General features: G+C 45.2%; 1 protein-coding gene across 5 annotated transcripts in view; it reads right to left on the bottom strand.

Moving 5' to 3' along the window:
- Nucleotides 1-18,296, bottom strand: part of Yeats2 (YEATS domain containing 2) — an 85,663-nt gene that overhangs the window by 18,776 nt on the left and 48,591 nt on the right. For 4 of the 5 annotated variants that reach the window (XR_010051611.1, XR_010051612.1, XM_063261120.1 and 1 more), the window contains exons 12-20: nucleotides 16,990-17,148; nucleotides 15,646-15,749; nucleotides 14,076-14,183; nucleotides 13,450-13,632; nucleotides 8,723-8,981; nucleotides 7,011-7,172; nucleotides 5,395-5,561; nucleotides 4,717-4,875; nucleotides 1,760-1,936 (exon numbers count right to left, since the gene is read on the bottom strand). Coding sequence is in view for 3 of the 5 variants with exons in the window: in XM_063261120.1 (XP_063117190.1) it covers nucleotides 1,760-1,936; nucleotides 4,717-4,875; nucleotides 5,395-5,561; nucleotides 7,011-7,172; nucleotides 8,723-8,981; nucleotides 13,450-13,632; nucleotides 14,076-14,183; nucleotides 15,646-15,749; nucleotides 16,990-17,148 (1,478 nt within the window). In the remaining 2 variants the exon portion in view is untranslated. The remainder of the gene's footprint in view (nucleotides 1-1,759; nucleotides 1,937-4,716; nucleotides 4,876-5,394; nucleotides 5,562-7,010; nucleotides 7,173-8,722; nucleotides 8,982-13,449; nucleotides 13,633-14,075; nucleotides 14,184-15,645; nucleotides 15,750-16,989; nucleotides 17,149-18,296) is intronic. The other variant, XM_063261121.1, reaches the window with a different exon arrangement.

Raw genomic sequence — 18,296 nt, 5'->3', positions numbered from 1 at the left:
ACCACTATACTACTACTATTAGTGGTAGTACTGAGGACTGAGCCCATGGCCTCTGCTCTAACTCATATCACAGCTCTTTTTTACATGTTTTGCTTTTTTTTTGTGATAGGGTCTTGGTATGTAACCCAGGCTGGCCTTGAATGCAGCAATTCTCCTGCCTCGGCCTACCAAGTGCTGGGAAACAGGCATCGGCCACCATGCTTGCGTCTGTTTTTAAATTTTGAAACAAGGTCTTACTATGTCACCAAGTTGGCCAGCTGGGCTTGAATTTGCAGTCCTTCTGCCTTGGCCTCCCAGAGTGTGAGCCACAAAGCCCAGCAAAATTAAAAACTTTAACTCAAAACACACCATCAAGAAAGTGAAGGGTAATTCAGAGTAGGAGGTAATCTTTGCACATCTGGTAAGAGGCCTGTATCACAAATCCAGGATAAGCCCAGTGGGACATGCCTGTGACCCCAGCTACTTAGAGGCTGAAGCAGGAGTATGAGCTCAAGGTCAGCCTGGACAACTTGGTCTCATAATGAAAATTTAACAAGGTTGGAGGTGCAGCTCAGGGATAACAGGCATATAGGCATGAGGCTCAGGTCCAATACCCTGAAATGCCAAAATTAAAAAAAAAAAAATCTGCCTATCTACCCATCCATTCATCCATCCTATTCCTACAATTCTACAATGAAAGGCCAAGCCAACCAAAATACAGACAAAGCATATAGGTAATTTTTCCAAAAATATATAAATATCACTTAGTAAGTACATGAAAAGAGGCTCAATATCATTACCTATCAGGGAATTTTAAATCAAAATTTAAAATAAAATAATGAAATACATCTCACTCCCCCGAGATGCTGATAATTAAAGCTCAAAAGAACAGAACATGCATGGTGGCACACCCCTATAATCCCAGCACACAGAAGGCTGAGGCGGGAAGGAAGATCACTTGTAAGTCTGAGGCCAGTCTGGGCTACACAGTGAATTCAAGGCCAGCCTGAACTATACAGAGACCCTGTCTCAACAAAACAAAGCAAAACAAAATATTATGTTTATACTAAAACCTGCACACAAATGTTCCTAAGTCAAAAAGTAAAAAACAATGCAAATGTTTATTGATTGATAAATGGATAAACAAAATGCAGTGTTATCCATAAAACTGAATACTGTCCAGCTATAAAGAGTGGAACATGACATGCTGCGAAACTGAGGACCTGGAAATGTTACGCTATACAAAAGGAGCCTGACTCAAAGCCTGCATGGTCTGTGACTATGTTTAATGAGAAGCCTGTAACAGGCGATCAGTGAGGAGAGAAGGGTGAGTGGTGCTCAGGGTTGAGGGGAGCACTGGGGAGTGACTGCTGCCTTATGGGTTTCTTTTGGGACAATAAAAGCTATTCTCAAGTCAGATGGTGGTGAGAGGTGCACAGGCCTGTGACCACAATAAACTCCCTGAAGTGTGTAATATAAGGAGGTAAATTTTAATGGATGTAAATTACATTTCAATTTTAAATGTATTTTTAAGTTTTTATTGATCCATTCATTTAGAGGCAGGCTCTTGCTATGTAGTCCAGACTGGCCTTGAACTCACAACCCTCCACCTCAGTCCCTGGCGTGCTGAGACTATGGAAGCGTGCCAGGCGGGTGCCCACTTCGACTGTTTAGAAGGCGGTGTTGTGGGCACACCGGTGCGCCCGCTGGCAGCTTTCTGATGTTCATCCCACCTGCATGGTCTCTAGGCTCCTCCCGCCACACTGATTCCGCGCCTCACCTGCTGTGCAGGCCCGTTTGCAGAAAGGGCCATGGTGGGGGGAGCAGCGGTTGTAATGACACCTCCTGCCACGCGCACCATCGTGGTGCCAGGCTTTGAGAGTTGTGAGGTGGCCGGCACAGACTTCAGGGTGCTGTCGGATATTTTCATTAGTGACGCCTGCCCCCCGGGAGCTGCCTGCAGAAACAGAACAGGTGCAAGTAGCAGTGGTGTCCAGGTTAAAAGGCTCAACTTATTCCTCACCTACCTTTGAGAACACAGCCAAGAAGTCCTGCTAATCGAGACCCACAGGAGAAGCCTACGTACTTTCTACAAGCCTCAATTTTAGGATCTCTACTCTTCCCTTACTACTAATTCAGAACAAGTAAATGAATGCATTTTCAAGTTACTATTTGTTAAGTCTGTGCACACATCAGTGAGCTGCTAGAACACAGCAAGCTTGGCCGGAGGCCCCCAGGCTTCCTGTGTTGCCGTGTGACCTCTCCTCATTCCTTGCACTCCTACCACCACGCCGCCTCCGAGCTGAGACACAGCCACAGATCACTGTCAGAGGCCAGGCAGACACGGCCACCTGATCCTGGGCTTTCACTCTCCAAAACGCAGAGCAAGACAGACCACTTTCCTTTACAAATTACTCAGGTGTATGTATTTAGTTGCAGCAATAGAAAACAGACTAATAGTGTTGTTTCAATTCAAATTCTTTATGATAGGATCATTGCCCTGGGTGTGGTGGTACACACTTGTAATCCCAGCAATCACCAAGAAGACAAAAACAAAAATGCTGGTGCAGCTGTGGTGAAAAAAGAACACTGCTACATTGCTGATGGGAGTGTAAACTAGTACAACCACTCTGGGATCACCACGGAGATTTCTCAAAGAACTGAAACTAGGAATTCCGTTTGACCCAAACCTTCTAGGTATCTTCCAAAAAGAGCTAGAGACACATCACAGTGATACATGCTTGCCAATGCCCACACCAGCACAACTCACAGTAGCTATATCCTGGGAGCAGTCTCTTTATGCCAACAGGCGGATGGAGAATGGAAATCTAGGCTTTCTGTATAATGGAGTACAACTCAGCTACAAAAGGGTAAATATGAGACATTTGTAAAAAATGAATAAACTTGAAAAATGTGACGCTAAATGACACAAATCAGACATATAAGCTTCAATACCGTATGGTAAAAATGGAAAAGTTTTTTTAAATAAGTAGCAAAGGGTTGAAGGGAGGGAAGGAGATTGGGGAAAAAAGAATCAAGATATATTATGTAGCTAGGTGTGGTGGTACATGCCTATAATCTCAGTACTTGGGAAGCTGAGGCAAGAGGATTTTGGCAAGTTTGAGGACAGCCTGGGCTACATAGGGAGTTCAAAGTTAGCCAGAACTACGTAATGATACCTTATATCAAAAATTAAAAATATATATATATACATATATATATCATGTACAGGTACAAATTCCCTATGATGAATGTGATTTTGTGTGTCTGTGTGTGTGTATGTGTGTGTGTGTGTAGTACCAATGGGAAAAAAACACACAAAATAAAGATCTTTTTTTAAAAAAAAAAAAAAAAATCTTTTGAAGACATCAGAATACATTTCCTTGGGCTGGGGATTTAGCTCAGTGGCCTAAGTACCTGCCTGGCAAGTTGAGGTCATGACTTCAATCCCTGGTATCACCAAAAAACCAAACAAACAAACAAAAAAGAAAATACATTTCCTTAAGTCATTAAAAAAATATCACCTGATATCTTTCATTTGAGTAAGGTGAAATCAAGAGCAAAATAAATGAGTCACAGAACAAAGATGAGCTTTTGTAGATGGCTGGGTCCTGGGAGAATGAGGGGAAGTGGGCGCAGGATAGAGATGTAAGACGTGTCCCTTACACGCACCAAATACCCATGATACATGTAAAAATTGTATGTCATAAACATGAACCAAATGTAGCAAGAATGACAGTGGGGAAAGGATTTAGAGAAGCAGACCAGAGTGGGAGGGGAAGGGAATTTAGAGCCACGCTGTGTTGTGGCCTTGCCTCCTCCCTAAGACGATGTAAACATCATCTGCAAACACGTACTACTATTTTCTAAAACAAAAAAACCAGTATCGACCAGTGTGATTAACAAATTAGAAAAAAAGAAAACACATGATCAGCTCATCAGACACAGAAGGCGTATCTGACAGAAGTCTCATATCCCTCTTCAGAGAAACGCTGATGACATGTAGACGCCCAGGGGATGGTGTCACACTGCAGTGTGTCCTCCTGCATCTTTGTGCTTCAACTGCTAAGTGTGTAGATCTAACAAAGGAATCGTCGTAGAGCCGATTAGGATGTTCTCTCAACCAAAATTCTGTCTTTTTGATGTATACCAAAGAATGCCATAGATACGTGCCCCAAGGGTGGAGAGTCCAGCTCCATGGTACAGCACTTGCCAGGCATGTGCAAAGCCCTGGCTCTGATCCTCAGCACCACAGAACAAATGCAGAAGGGTGCCCCGTGCCTGCCAGAACCTTCACTGCAAAGACACTGTAATTAAACACTACTCAAGGTCTCTTCTATGAAGGCCCATCAGAGAAATTTTAAAAAAGAGTATTAAGAAATCCATTCCTTTTAAGGAAGTACTGTTGTTTTACACAGTGTAATTTTTAAAATAACTGATCATGGTTTTTGTTTTGCTTCTGTTAAACTTACACCTTATTAACTGTATGGGAACCCACTGTGTCTATCTGAATAACCTCCAGCCTTATTTTCTTATTCTGCTTATATTTTCTAAAACCTCAACATTCTTATTTTTCTATGCTATTCTGTGGTTCATTTTCTTATGTAATCTTGATTTCTTCTAAACTTGTGAGTGTTAAGGTGCAAGCTATACATGTGCAGTCGGTGCCACCACCCTGTGTCAAAAGTTTGTGTGGGTGTGTGCAGGTGTGTCAGGAGTGTGCGCAGGTATACTTACCTGTGTAAACAAAGTGGTTTTCTGTCCAGAGATAACTTTCAATGTCTGCTGCCCTTGTGCAGAAGAGGAGCCCACTCCCAGTGTTCCTTGGACCACTGATCCAGCAGCTAGCTGTTTTCCAGACGTCTGGGGTGAGGGCTGGCCAACTAAAAATGTGCCCTAAGACAGGGGCAAACAAACAATTCCAGGAGTTTATTAAATTCAAACAGATTGCTCTGACCTTTAAATCACAAAGTACAAGCTGCAAGCTACAGTAGTCTCCTCTTCATTCTGTAGCTACTCTGTCAAAATCACTGAATCCAACCTAAGTCAAATGCCACGACTTGACACTATCGCTCTGCTTAAGTCCTTCCAAGAACAAAACCCCAGCTGTACACTAACAGTATTTATCATGTCACAGATCTGGGATACAATGAACATAATGGAAACTTTTCTTTGAGGCAGAAACACCTGGGTTTAAACTGAAGCTCCACCATTAACATAGCAGCAATATCATAGATAAATTATTGTGGCCTTCCAGGAATCTGTTTCCTCATCTCTCAAAAAAAAAAAAAAAAAAAATCAACCCCCAAATAATATGTATTTATAATATGGCTAAAATGTCAGTACATCAACTGTAATTAAAGGCAATCACCAGACAGCATGATGATTTAAAAGATGGGGCACAAATCAGCAGACCTGGGGAGTCTGCTTGAGGATGTAGGATGTGTAAGTCAGGTGCTGGGAGATCCCTCCAAGGCCGGTAGTGCTCTGGGTTCCTCCTGCTGCTCCTCCACTGCTGCCACCTCCTCCACCACCTCCACCTGCACCACCAGCACTGGCCGTGGCTGAGCTCGACTGCAGGCCTGCAAGTGCAACAAGTGCATCACACAAAGGGTCAAGCAAAGGGTCACCAGAATCAGCAGATGGGTCCACACACTTTCCTTCCCGCACCATTCCCTCTCCTCCTCAGCAATCTGTCTATCCTGTGAGAAGAGTAAAACTCCCTGGAGTTTGCAAATGAGGCTAGAATCTATTCACAGACTGAGCATGTGCAACCTGGAACCTGAAATCCAACTTTTTGAGCATTATGAGACTTCAGATTTTGGATCAGAGATGGTCAACTTCTAAAGTCTGTGCAAATAAAAAAGCTGCAATCTGCAATACCTCTGCTCCTAAGCATTTTGGAGGGAACATTCAGCTACTGAGTGGTAGCTGATTGCATTTTCGCTCTAGGTACAGTAAAGGGTTTATCTTTGATAAGTCTTTAGACGTGGTTGTGGGAGACTGTGAGTCTGATGCTATTTTCTTTAATCAGAACCTCTCATTTATAATGACTCCAGGATCCTACTCTTTTTTGCTCTTCAAATCCCATCTCAAAGCCTACTTCTGCTCTGATAATGTTGGTGGTGGTACGTGATAATATATTATGAGGTCACATAGATAAGCTACCTGGACTGTAAATACCAAACTTCTCACCCTACCTCACCTCAATTGCCCTGATTATTATTATTGGGGAAATTCCTTTCCCATAGTTTATTTGGAACATAAGCCTATCATAAAATCCTAAATTGCTTTCCTGGTTGAATTTTGGAATGCTTATATTGTCCTTTTGCACTTAACCTTTTGACATTCCACTGTTTTTGGGACGTGGAAAACATACCAGACCAAGAGAGTGGCAATGACTTATCACAGAGCATAAACAATAGTGGCCAGCTTATATTGCATTTGGCAAGGCTGCTTAATTTTTAATGACCCTGGCTGCTATACTGTTCTGTTTCTGATTCAGGGGGAAATAAATCATCTGTTTTACTCTTCCCTTTTATGGACAACCCAAACTGGTGTTCTCTGTGTGCCCAAGCAAAGGCTTACAGGACTGATATCCTTGGGAACTGAAGATGTACACATGCAGGAGAACCTTTACTTCCCCTTCCAGCTCCCAGCCTAGCAAACATAGAAAAGTCCACATAACGGCACACAAAGATTCCATGCCACGTCCTTTAAAATAGAAATAGGCTCCAGCTCCTGGGAGGAGACAGACCTCCCCTCAGGTAATGCTGGACACCCAGCAAAAGGAAAATGCCTGGGCTGCAGGCCAGCACCACAGCTCCTATCCTACACCTCTCCGCTGAGCACGGTCTCAGCTCCGAGCAGGGAGCCCAGGACAATGATGCCACCGCCCATTTCCAGTCACACCCATGTGAACAAATGCTAGCACGAGGGAATATGGAAAACTTGCTGGAAGAGGTAAGGACCACCACCCGAGGAGAGAAGAACACCACAGAGCCCCAGGCCAGTCACAAGGGTAGACTCACTGGCACTGTTGGTCGCTCGCAGGATGGCTCCCTGTGGGATCAGCAGCAGCTTCCCCTTTCCGGAAGGATTCTTGCTATTAGTGGTAAGGTACAGTTTTGTGCCTGGGGGCAAATTTGCCAGGTTGGCTAAATTAGTGGCTGGTAGCTGCAACGTTGCCATTACTAAAGTGGAAAAGGGAGAAACAAGAGGAAAAAGGAAGAAAAACAGTAAGACAAATTACAATTATAGACAATACTCTGAATTAAAATACAGAGTAGCCAGGGATTTAGCTCAGCAGCATAAGCACCTGCCTGGCAAGTGCAAGTTCGCGAATTCAATCCCTGGTACCAAAAACAAACAAACAAAACCCACAGAGTAGTGAATACCTAATTAAAACCACTAACAGGAAATGTTTTCCAGATACTTTAAGGCCTAATACTCAGCTGGGTGTAGTGGCACATGTCTCAGCACTCTGGGAGACTGAGGTAGGAGGATCCCAAATTTGAGCCCAGTCTGGGCAACTAATTTATGAAAAAATTATCTCAAACTAAAAACTAAAAAGGGTTGATGACATAACTTACTATGTAGGCTGTGTTCAATCCCCAGTACTGGAAGGGAGGGAAAAAAGGCAATACCTTTAAATATCTTGCTTTTTTTTTTTTCCCCCCCTGTCTGAGATGGTCTCACTATGCAGTTCAGGCTGGCTTTGTAGTCCACTTTGTAGCCCAGGCGGTCTCGAACTCACAATGATTCTGTCTCAGCCATCCGAGTGCTAGGATTACAGGCATATACTACCATGCCCAGCTAAATATCTTGCTAATTAAAAAAGTATTTATGAACCAGAAGCACCTACCATAAACAAATTTATGCTATTTATAAACAGGCTGATTATAGTCCCGGTTCTGCCTAGAATGGTTCTCTTGTGGTTTACACCTAAACCTCACGGTGAAGATTACTGTGGGCTGAGGGGTTCACGTGTGCTGAGCACACATTCTGTCTACACTGAGTAAGCCTTAACCCTCAGTGTAATTATTGGTACTGTACTCCCAGGATTGTGTTGCTGGGTGTGGGAGCACATACCTATGTAATCCCAGCACCTGGGAGGTTGCAGCAGGAGGGTCGCTGTGGGTTCGTGGCCAGCCTTAATTACAGAGCAAGACCATGCCTCAGAAAACAAAAACAAAAAAGCTGCCAACCTCCTAAGCCCCCAAGACCTTTTATCTCTCATGCACTTGTAACGCCACAACAGGAATGGTACTGCCACCAGCACTGCACTACCCTGAAATCTCTGTTTCATTCTCTTCTGCTTCCCCTATCACTGCAAAAACAGTTTGGTCTTGTTAGGACCTTAAAAATAGACGTCTGATCTCCTCCACATCCCCTCACAGAAGCAATACAGTTCATTAAGCACTAAAATACATTCCATGTATTCAGGTTTCAGTTTCCCAGAGAAACTCTAGTCAGTATCTCAAAAAGCTGCTGGTAAACTGGTCACACCAGGATTCCAAATCTCACATGTAACTCCACAGTACGGATGGGGACAGAAGAACATTACTGTTTAGACCCAAAGGAATATCAAGGAATATGTAATAAACTAACATAATATTATTCAGGAGCAAGCTTCTTACAAACCCTTACATGAACTGCTCCATGAAAAACAACCAACACCTCCACACACTCCCGAGAGCATCTAGCAGAGAACACTGGGAGAGCCCCGAGCCAGAGCAGTCACCTGAGCCTTGGGGTCCGCTCTTCTGGGGACCGGAGGCTGCGACCTGCGCCTTGCTCAGGGTCTGCACTGGCTGTGCCACGATGGTGCCCCCTCCTCCGCTCACGATTGCCTTGGCGACTCCTTGGGTCATCACTTGCTTCGGACCGACTGCTTTGGCCACAGAAGAGCTGGCCTTGGCGACAAGGATCTGGCCGCCACCGATTGCCACCGCCTGCTTCACGGAGGAAGGTAAGGCAGCCCCGACTGGCACCCCGACCACCTGTTGGGAAAGAGAAGAACGGGGCTGCTCTGAGCACTGTGCTCCCGGGATGGAGCAGCCGGAGCATGGAGTGCCTGGTGGGCACGCGGCGGCGTCTAATCCAGTCCTCCAGGAAGGCTGCCCCGGCAGATGGGAAGGACAGTCCTCACACTGTGGGTATAATAATAAAAGCCTAAAGACTGCAGTCATCACTTCAGTGATGTTTTAGAACTTACTTTTATTATAGAGTAATATGAGTTTTGTAACAGAAAACTTGGAAAATAAGAGAAGTCTAAAGAAAATGTCTACATATCCAGAAGTAATCTATCAATGTTTTTAATGTATCTTCTTCCATTTCCTTCTAATACATATTTTAAAACACAAAATTGGAACCATGATGTACCTTTAATTCAGTAATGTATGTTAGCCAGCATCTCTTTTTATCTTACATTGCAAAAGTATTTTTAACCCACCAAATAAAGCATTAGACTAGTATACCACAGTGTATGCATAGGTTTACACAGTGTATGCATAGCATACCACAGTGTATGCATAGTGCTGTGTTTCAGTGAGGGACTCTTTGGGCTGGGTCCTCGTTCCCTGCACATCTGGAGCCAGCCTGTGCTGGAGGGGGCAGGGAGATGAGGGCTCCGGCCGCCCTGGGGAGGTGCAGTCTGCTGACGGGATAAGGGAGGATGAGAGGCTTGCTCTTCCCCCCTTTTTTCTTGTTGCTTTTGCTCTCTTCTGCTGCCTGGAACCGCTGTCCCAGTGCCTGCCACCCTGCCTTGGAGCCAGCTGAGTATGGACTGAAACCTCCACATATTGTGAGCTAAATAAATGAACCTTTCCTTCCTTCATTTTGGGTGTCCAGTATTTTGTCTCAGCAAGGGAAAAGTAACTGAGACAACTACTATTGGCTATTTATGTAATTTTATGCTTCACATTAGGAAAATAGTACAGTAAACACTCCCATGTATGTATGCACTATAAATTCCAATAAGTACTTTGAAGTCCCATATCTTTATAATGTCTCCTATATTATCTCCATCCAAAATGATCATTTCCTCTTCCCATTTCTAGAACTCCAATTGTCATTTATTACATATATATATACCACATGATGCCTCGTCCAACAGGGTCTCGCTGTGTAGTTCAGGCCAGCCTTGAACTCCCACTGATCCTCCTGCCTCAGCCTCCCAAGTGCTGGGTTGGTTTGCTTTTTAATCAGGAATCAAACACAGGACCTCATGCTTGCCAGGCAGGTACTGTGCCACTCAGATACATCCTCCATTCCAACTGATTATTTTTTTTGTCTTTTTCCTTTTTTTTTTTTTTGGTACAGGGGATTGAACTCATGACTGCCTGCTTGCAAGGCAAGCGCTTATGCCACTGAGCTAAATCTCCAGCCCCCATTCTGACCAATTTTTAAGAAAAGTTATGTTACTACATCTCTTCTAAACGAGTGAATGAGTACATATGTCTGCATAAACAGAGTTGCAAGAAAGTGTACGTTATATAAATCTCAGAAGCACAAACACTAAGTCTTCTGTGGCTATGTATTTATGGAATAAAAGCACAAACTAAAATGCTACATATCAAATTCACAACAGCGGTGTTTCTAGGAAGAACAGAACGTGACTTGGGCTTCCCCGAGAGCCTGACAAAAGGCAACACCTGAGTCGGCCACAGGAGGGCAATCTTTACTAACAGACATTACTGCCACATGCACCGCGCACTGCTCCCTTCTGGACAAAGTCTGCATTACATAGGGGAGTACTGCGCACGGCTGACCAAAAAGGAAGAAGAGCTCTTAGGTACAACACTATGACACCACTGTGGTTTTTCCTCTTTAAACAATGCTTTTGGCCCTACAGCTTGGACTCCCATGCCAGTTCCTCTCCTCTTCCTGTTGCAACTCCTCTGGGATGCAGACGGCCTTTGTTCTGCATCCATCACAGCGGTTCACCTGGACACCTGCTGGGATCTGATACATCCATTTCTGCCCTTCTTGGCTGTGTGCACACCTCGGGCAAGTCAGCACTGAGCACCCCAAAGGGGAAGACTCAGCATCTGCGATCTGCCCTCTGCCTATTTAGAACCACAGCCACCTGTGCTCAGTGACCATCACCATGGTGCCTGTGCCCATCTCCACACACACGACACTAGGCACCATCTATGATCACGGTCCCTGCTAGGCCTGTTGGACACAGAATTCTCTCATTCTCCTGCAGGGCGGAAAGCAGACATTATTCCTTTGACCAGATAAAAACAACAGGGTTCAGGGAGAAAGAACCACCTGCTCAGGTCACAGGTCACGAGCACCCAGATGACACAAGTAAGAGGCAAATTCCAAAGCTCACAGCCTCTCACAAGGCCTCACTGCTTTCCTGCCATACAGAACCACTTGTCTCCAGCGGTCTGTGGCCATGTCCAAGAAAGAACCTCTATACATCTTCATTTTAAAAAAAAAAAAAAAAGGGCAGTGGCACAAGCGCCTGCTTGGCAAAGTGTGAGGTTGTGAGTTTGATTCCTGGTACCAAAAAGACAAAACCAAAAACAAACAGAAAAGAGCTGTGTTTCTACTTTACCAAAGCTAATGGAGGACAAATGACTTTTTGCAGCTGCCATTTCAGGCAGCTCCTAGGAACAAACGCACTTGAACAATGCCAAGGCTAGTCTGTGTGTACAGACAGCTCCTGTGTCAAGCCCAAAGCAAGTGGGCTTCTTCCCTCAGCTCCTTGCTTGCAGTTCTCCCACTGGGTTGTTGGGGAACCTTGCTCAGGGCCTCCAGCATGAGCCCACTTGCTCTCCTAGTCTCGTATGACAGCACGCAGGCAGCGATGTGACAAGACAGAACGCCTGCTCAGCACTGCTGGACGAGTGGACTGGCAACACACAAAGTGTAACAAGTGGAGACTAAACCACCCAGAATTTCTGAGCACCAACACCACAGCAAGAAATGACTCAACACCCGGATGAAAGGATGAAGGCTGGCTGAGTAGGCGCACACCTGTCATCCCCACGCTGGAAGCAGGAGGCAGGAGGACAGGTGCCACAAAATCCAAACCGAACCAAACCAAGAAAACCTACAGGTGCCCTAAATCAGGAAAATGACAGATTCTCTGCTGAAGCAAAGTAGATTCTGAGGAACACGAAAGGCAAGTCTGACACAAGTGGAGATGACCATAACTGACTAAAGGACCATGACAAAATCAATGTGTAACCTTGCTTTCAGCTACAGAAGCACCAAAATCACACAATGTGACAGCTCCATGCTTTCTCTTTCCGCCTAAGCACAAAAACCAGCAGGAGAGCTTACAAACAAATGCAGGACACCCCACCGCAAAGGAGATTCCGATTCAGTAAGTTCAAGAGATGCCTTAGGTATCACTACTTTTTGGATCTGCAAGTGATTCTTACCAGATACTACATGAATTTTTATCTCAATCCTTATCTAGGTATCTAAGCAAGTCCAAATTATTTAAAACCTCTTCCTATTTTAGAATACAGTACTCCTCTCAAACAATTCACTCTCCCTGGAAAATCTGGCCTTCAAGTTATTCTTAGTAGCTTCAGAGCATACTTGCCAGAAGACAGGTGTAACTGCTTTACCTCTGATGGTCGGAAGCATGTGGAGTGAGAGACAATGCCTCACTACTTTCCCTACTTCTGGATTAGGAAGCTGGAGTAACCAGACCTGGGTTTAACATCTTGTCACTGGTCAGCCATGCATTTTTTTTTTTTTTTTTTTTTTTTTTTTTGGTACTGGGGATCAAACTCATGACCCCGCACTTGCCAGGCAGGTGCTTATGCCACTGAGCTAGCCCCCCAGCCCAGCCATGCATTTTTGAAGGAGCTGTTTTAGCCTCTCAGGGCCACGGTTTTCCCATTTGTAAAACTCAGGTGAAGACATTCACCTTGCAGAGTGGTGAGATCACAGCTAACAGGGAGATATGAGCCTGCACACACAAGCACTCAACAGATTCTCAATCAATGCAGAAAAACACAGCTCTGGATGCAGCCCTACAGTTCTCTTCACACATGGATTCCCCTGTATATCTCTAAACTCTGAGGAAGATTACTTCTCTGAAGAGGCAGGAATCATCAACCAGAGTCTGGAGAGCAGAGCTGTAAGTACAATGTCTCTGATCACACACACACACAACCGAACAGTATCTTGGGTGTAGACCTGAATCCCATGCAAAATTGTTAGGAAGCCAGTCCCCCACGCTGCTGGTGAGGATGCAGCCGCCCTCTGCCACTGCGACTCTTCCTGGACTGGCTATGTAGGTGCGCTACCCTCGCCAGGGAGGCTACAAGGGCAGGCAAGCTCCCCACCCACTGACCTGCTTTTCTAGCCAGACTGTCGTCCACACCATCTGACAGGGCCGGCAACTCTGCTGTCCCGAACCTTTCCAGCACTTGTCAATTACTTAGACAAACAAGGCTCATTTACGTGCTGCACTCCCAACCCCTATCCCACACAAACCTTGGAGGGCTGAATCTTTGGTGACTGGGCAGTCCCTTCTGCAGTAGTTATGACTTGTTTCTGAGGGGATACAGTTATCATGTGACCGCCTTTCACAGTCACATACTGAGGAAGTGGTGACTGACCAGCAGCTCCTGTTGTGGGCACGTGAGGGGCTTCACCAGGTTCCTGTTTGATGATCACCTTGCAACAAACACAATGACACTGAATAAATATCTCCTGGAGAAAACTACCAGTATCTGCAACTAATTTTGTTTGTGGGAATTAATAAGGAAAGCTTGAGGCCAAGCTTTGGGAGAATGACTCCACAGCAAGGACCAAATACTCCTTAAACAGCCCATGACAGCTACTAAAGGGACCAAAAGTAGGGCCTGGACTTGATCCTGTGTTTCCATCATGGGCTGAGATTGGTGGCAAAACAGACACGGAGAAAAACAGGTCTGTGTTTCTGAGCTCCCCTACACGCTGAAGCGGACAGCACTAACTCAAAGGACTCAGGTCTCAAAACGAGTGTCTGATCTTAAACTGAGACAGACATGGAGGGAGGGGGCTGGCTCAACTCCACCATGCCACAGGAAGGTAACAAGACCACAGACCTGAAGGGCAAGGACCTAAGCCATACTCACCTTTGTGAAAGCTCCCAGTCCTCCAGTTATAGGTTTGGGGCTCTGAACCTTAGGGTGACTCCCAATTGGGCAAAGAGGTGGCATTGATGCAAACAAAGAATCCTCCTGCTGCGTGTACACAAACACATATCATGCAGCCAGGTCAAATGGGTGCTTTCAGACATTCTGATCCCTTGTACTCCATACAAACCCACGGTGTTCTTGAACAATGGAAGTGAAATACAGAACAAAGTAGCCCACCATTCTGAGGGGTGCTGCAATCTCCACACCTGCATTTTAGTGTTGCTTTAGAAACCAAATGCAAAGAAAAGCTGTAACTTAGCAAAAACATGCTTGTGTATATCTTACTATGCAATGAAAACATACCTACCCTACTCCACAACCTCTAGTACCTGGCTGTCCTATGCCTTGCTGTGTCTGACCTTCTGTGCCCTGCCGGACAGCTTACTGTGAAAGGACATCTGTTGTAACCCTGCACACTGACAAAATGAAATGAGCAGGTGCAAGGGTTCACTACACGTTCTTTTTAATTGTGGTCTCAATAACTGTCTCTTAATTCTGAAAGACAAAATGCAAATCTCAGAGGTGATGTGCCACAAATCAGTTTTTGGGTTAAGAACATTTCTTGACTATGTTTGATGAGTTCACCAAAAAGCATCAGAAACTGAGCTGGCAGCCAGGTGAGGCAGCGGGTACCTTCGGTCCCACCTACTTGGCAGGTAGCCGACTTGGGTAACTGAGGAAGATCCTGCCTTGATAAAAAGGGCTGGGGATAGATCAGTGTGAGTCCTGGGCTCCAAGCCCAGTCCCACCAAAAAACCAAAAACCCAGCACAGTTAAAATCTTCAAGAGTATTACTACAATTCAGACACTCACATTACACGGTACACACACACTGTACAAAATTTAGAGGAAAACCGCCACTGGAGTAAGAAAACATTCCAGATCATGACCAAGCATCTGAATAGTAGACACACCGTGGCTGGCACCACTGATGTAAGAGAGGACCTTTGTGTCCTCAGGTAACAGTTCAGGCCTTGAGGGCTTCAGAGTTAAGGTGGCCATACAAGAATAAGCTGAATAACCAACCACACAGTTGGGAGGGGTCTTTGCCAGACAGTGAGCAGATGTTTAGCATGTTCTTATCTGGGGTGGCAAATTTTAAAGGACTGCTCACTCTGAAGAATGAGACACCAAAAACCTTGTGGAGAGATAATAATAAGCATTATTTTTAAGTAACTAAAAGGCACATGTGGGAAAGGAAACACATTTACCCCTTGGAAAAGAAGGAAGAAATATTTTGTCAGAGGAATGTTTTATAGGGAAATGTTTTTAACAAAGCTGTGCCTTTCAAAAAATAAATAAATAAACACGGCCACCTCGTCACCACACTGTTTTCAACCCCCTACTGAGTGACCATCTGACAGAGGTGCTGGCAGGAGAGCAGAGTGAGGTACTGCTCTCCTGAGGCTCTGTGCAGTCCCTACCAACCCACACTCCTGCTGAGTAGAGACTGCACGCACCGCCCTCTGAAACCAGCACCCTGCAACGACGCAGCAAGCATCATTACCTTGACAGCAGACGTTACGAAACTACTTCCGTGAATTTTAGGAACAGGGGAACCTGTTCCTTGGGAGACCTGAGAAGCCGTGGAAAGCTTGTTTGTCGGACTTCCTAATAAACAAGGCAGACATCAAGATTAAGTATAAACAGAGTAAGATTTACAAAATGTGATTTTCAACCCTTTCTACCACCCCCGCCCTTCCCACTCCTTATTTTTCTTTTATGTGGATGTGCAGTACTGGGGATTAAACCCAAGGCTCTGCACTGAATTACTTCCCTAACCCTTTTTAAGATTTTTATTTTGAGACAGGGTCTCAAGCTAAGCTGCCTAGGCTGGGTTCAAACGTGTAACCCTTCTGCCTCGACCTCCTAGAGTGCTGGTATATAGGCATTAGCCAGCTCGCCTAGCTTCTTTTTCATTTTTAAGGACTGAACATTTACAACTTAAACTACTATGGGAAAAATACTTGAGGACTCATCCCTGAACACTGGTCACATGGTTCAAGCTGAGAAAGGCTAAGGAGATAGTAAGGGCAAACAGGACAACACACATTAGGTACTCTACTCCTCACGGCAGAGGAGGTTCAGCACACAGTGGGTCTGGTCACCTTACAGACGGCCAGAACGTGCGCCTTCCTACGAAGCTGGTTCACCAGCAGGCCACACCCTCCCACGTGCTGCCCACGTTACACAGTTTACACCTGACTGCACAGCTTCTAGGTCTGATAAGAATAAGTCACATCACTAACAGTCAGGATAAATCTAGAACTGAAATGGTGTTCATTCACCTGTTCCATTTCCCAAATGTGCCGCCAAAGACTCTAATCATTCTCCAGGGACACAACTGGAATTCAAAAAATAGGTTCAAAGGCTATCAGCAAAGCCCCCAAGCAGTATTTTTATAGGAGTTTCAGAATTGTAACTGTGTGAAGGGCCTCGCTTGTCAAAAATGCAATAGCAGCAGCAATAACTTAGAAAAGCCCAACATATGTGAATGTATGTTAAATTCAATTAAAGCCAAAAACAAAAATAACTCAGATGGGCATGGGAGCACACCTCTCTTATCTCAGCCTTCGGGAGGCTGAGGCATGAAGACTGCCACCGGTTCAAGACCAGTTTGTGCTACATAGTTCAAAGCCAACCTACACTACACAGGGACACCCCGTCTCAAAAAACACAAGAGAAAACACAACAAAGCAGTCTTAAAAATCTAACTTTTACAAAGATTAATTCTCCCCTCAGAGAAATAGCATTGATGTTATTTTTGTACGCTCTTATTTATGGATGGAGATTTCACAATAGGATTTTGTCTTTAATACAAGGTGACAATGTTGAAACTGCACATACATACCTGTACTTGCTGTGGAGGCTCCAACAACCTGCCCGGGCTTATCCACAATAACATAAGGATTGTTTATAACCGAGCTGGCAGTGCCCTGTTTCACATGGACTGGAGTGGAAGTTGGGGTTCTAGGCAATGGTGATGGACTTGGAGTTGATATTGGGGAACCTTTGTCAAGTAAAAAGAAAAGAGAAACAAAATACATAAATTCCACTCATCTAAGATGCTGAAGCCACACGTGGCGACACATGCCTGTAATTCCAGCACTCTGGGAGGCTGAGGCAGGAGGATCATAAGTTCAAATTCAGCCTGGCAAACTTGGTGAGACCTTGCCTTAAAATAAAAAAGGATGGAGATGTGGCTCAGGGAAAAGGCCTTATACTGTGAAATGAGAGGAGAGGAGAGGGGAGGGGAGGGGAAGGAATGGAGGGGAAGAGAGGAGGAAGAGGAGAGGGAGGGGAGGGCAGGGAGGGAAGAGAGGAGGAGGAGAGGAGAAGTAGGGAGGGGAGGGCAGGGCAGAGGAGGAGAGGGGAGGAGGAGGAGGAGGATGAAGAGGGGAGGGGAGGGGAGGGGAGGAAAAGGGAGGGAAGGGGAATAGAGGGGAAGAGAGGAAAGGAGAGGAGAGGAGGGGAGGGTAGAGGAGATGGGGGACAAAGGCAGCCAGCTGGGAAGAAGGAACAGAACGCGCCTGACAGCTTCAGGTGCTGAGAAGCAACAGCAGTGGTACAGGTAAAGTGGAGGGCAGAGCTTCGCTCTGGGCCTAATCTATGCAATGCCAGCAGCAGCGTCACCGTGGGACTCACATGGAGATTCCAAGGTTCACACCCAGGCCTACGAAGTATAAATCTGCATTTTAACCAGATCCCCTCACATGCACATTGAGGTTTAAAAAAGCTGTGCTTTATTTAACGGTATGGAACTGCGGTGTCTTGATATGATGAGCCCCTTCCTGTCAAAGGCAGGCTATTATACTCAAAGACAGTAAAATTAGGGAAAAAATTAGTACATGAACTGCCAGATTTAGAAATCTGGTATGTGCCAGGAAGTCCTGAAGGACACACTGTCAATACTGTACCACAGCCACGATCCAGAAAGACTCATGTTCTCACAGGGCGTCTCACTCTGGACGGCCTTAGTAAGCAAATGTGTCATCTGAGTATTTTTCTGAATTTCAAACTCATCTTTCTTTCTTTTTCTTTCTATGTGTCCATCCACCATTTTAGAGACAGGTTTTGCTATGCAGTTCAGGCTGGCTTTGAATTCCCTTTGTGGCCCAGGCTGGCCTCAAACTCACAGCAATCCTCTGCCTCAACCTT

This window comes from Cavia porcellus, unplaced genomic scaffold (genome assembly GCF_034190915.1).
Source record: "Cavia porcellus strain 051 isolate PalLab524CR breed Dunkin Hartley unplaced genomic scaffold, mCavPor4.1 scaffold_14, whole genome shotgun sequence".
Classification (NCBI taxonomy): Eukaryota; Metazoa; Chordata; class Mammalia; order Rodentia; family Caviidae; genus Cavia; species Cavia porcellus.
This window is presented reverse-complemented; position numbering and strand designations above follow the sequence as displayed.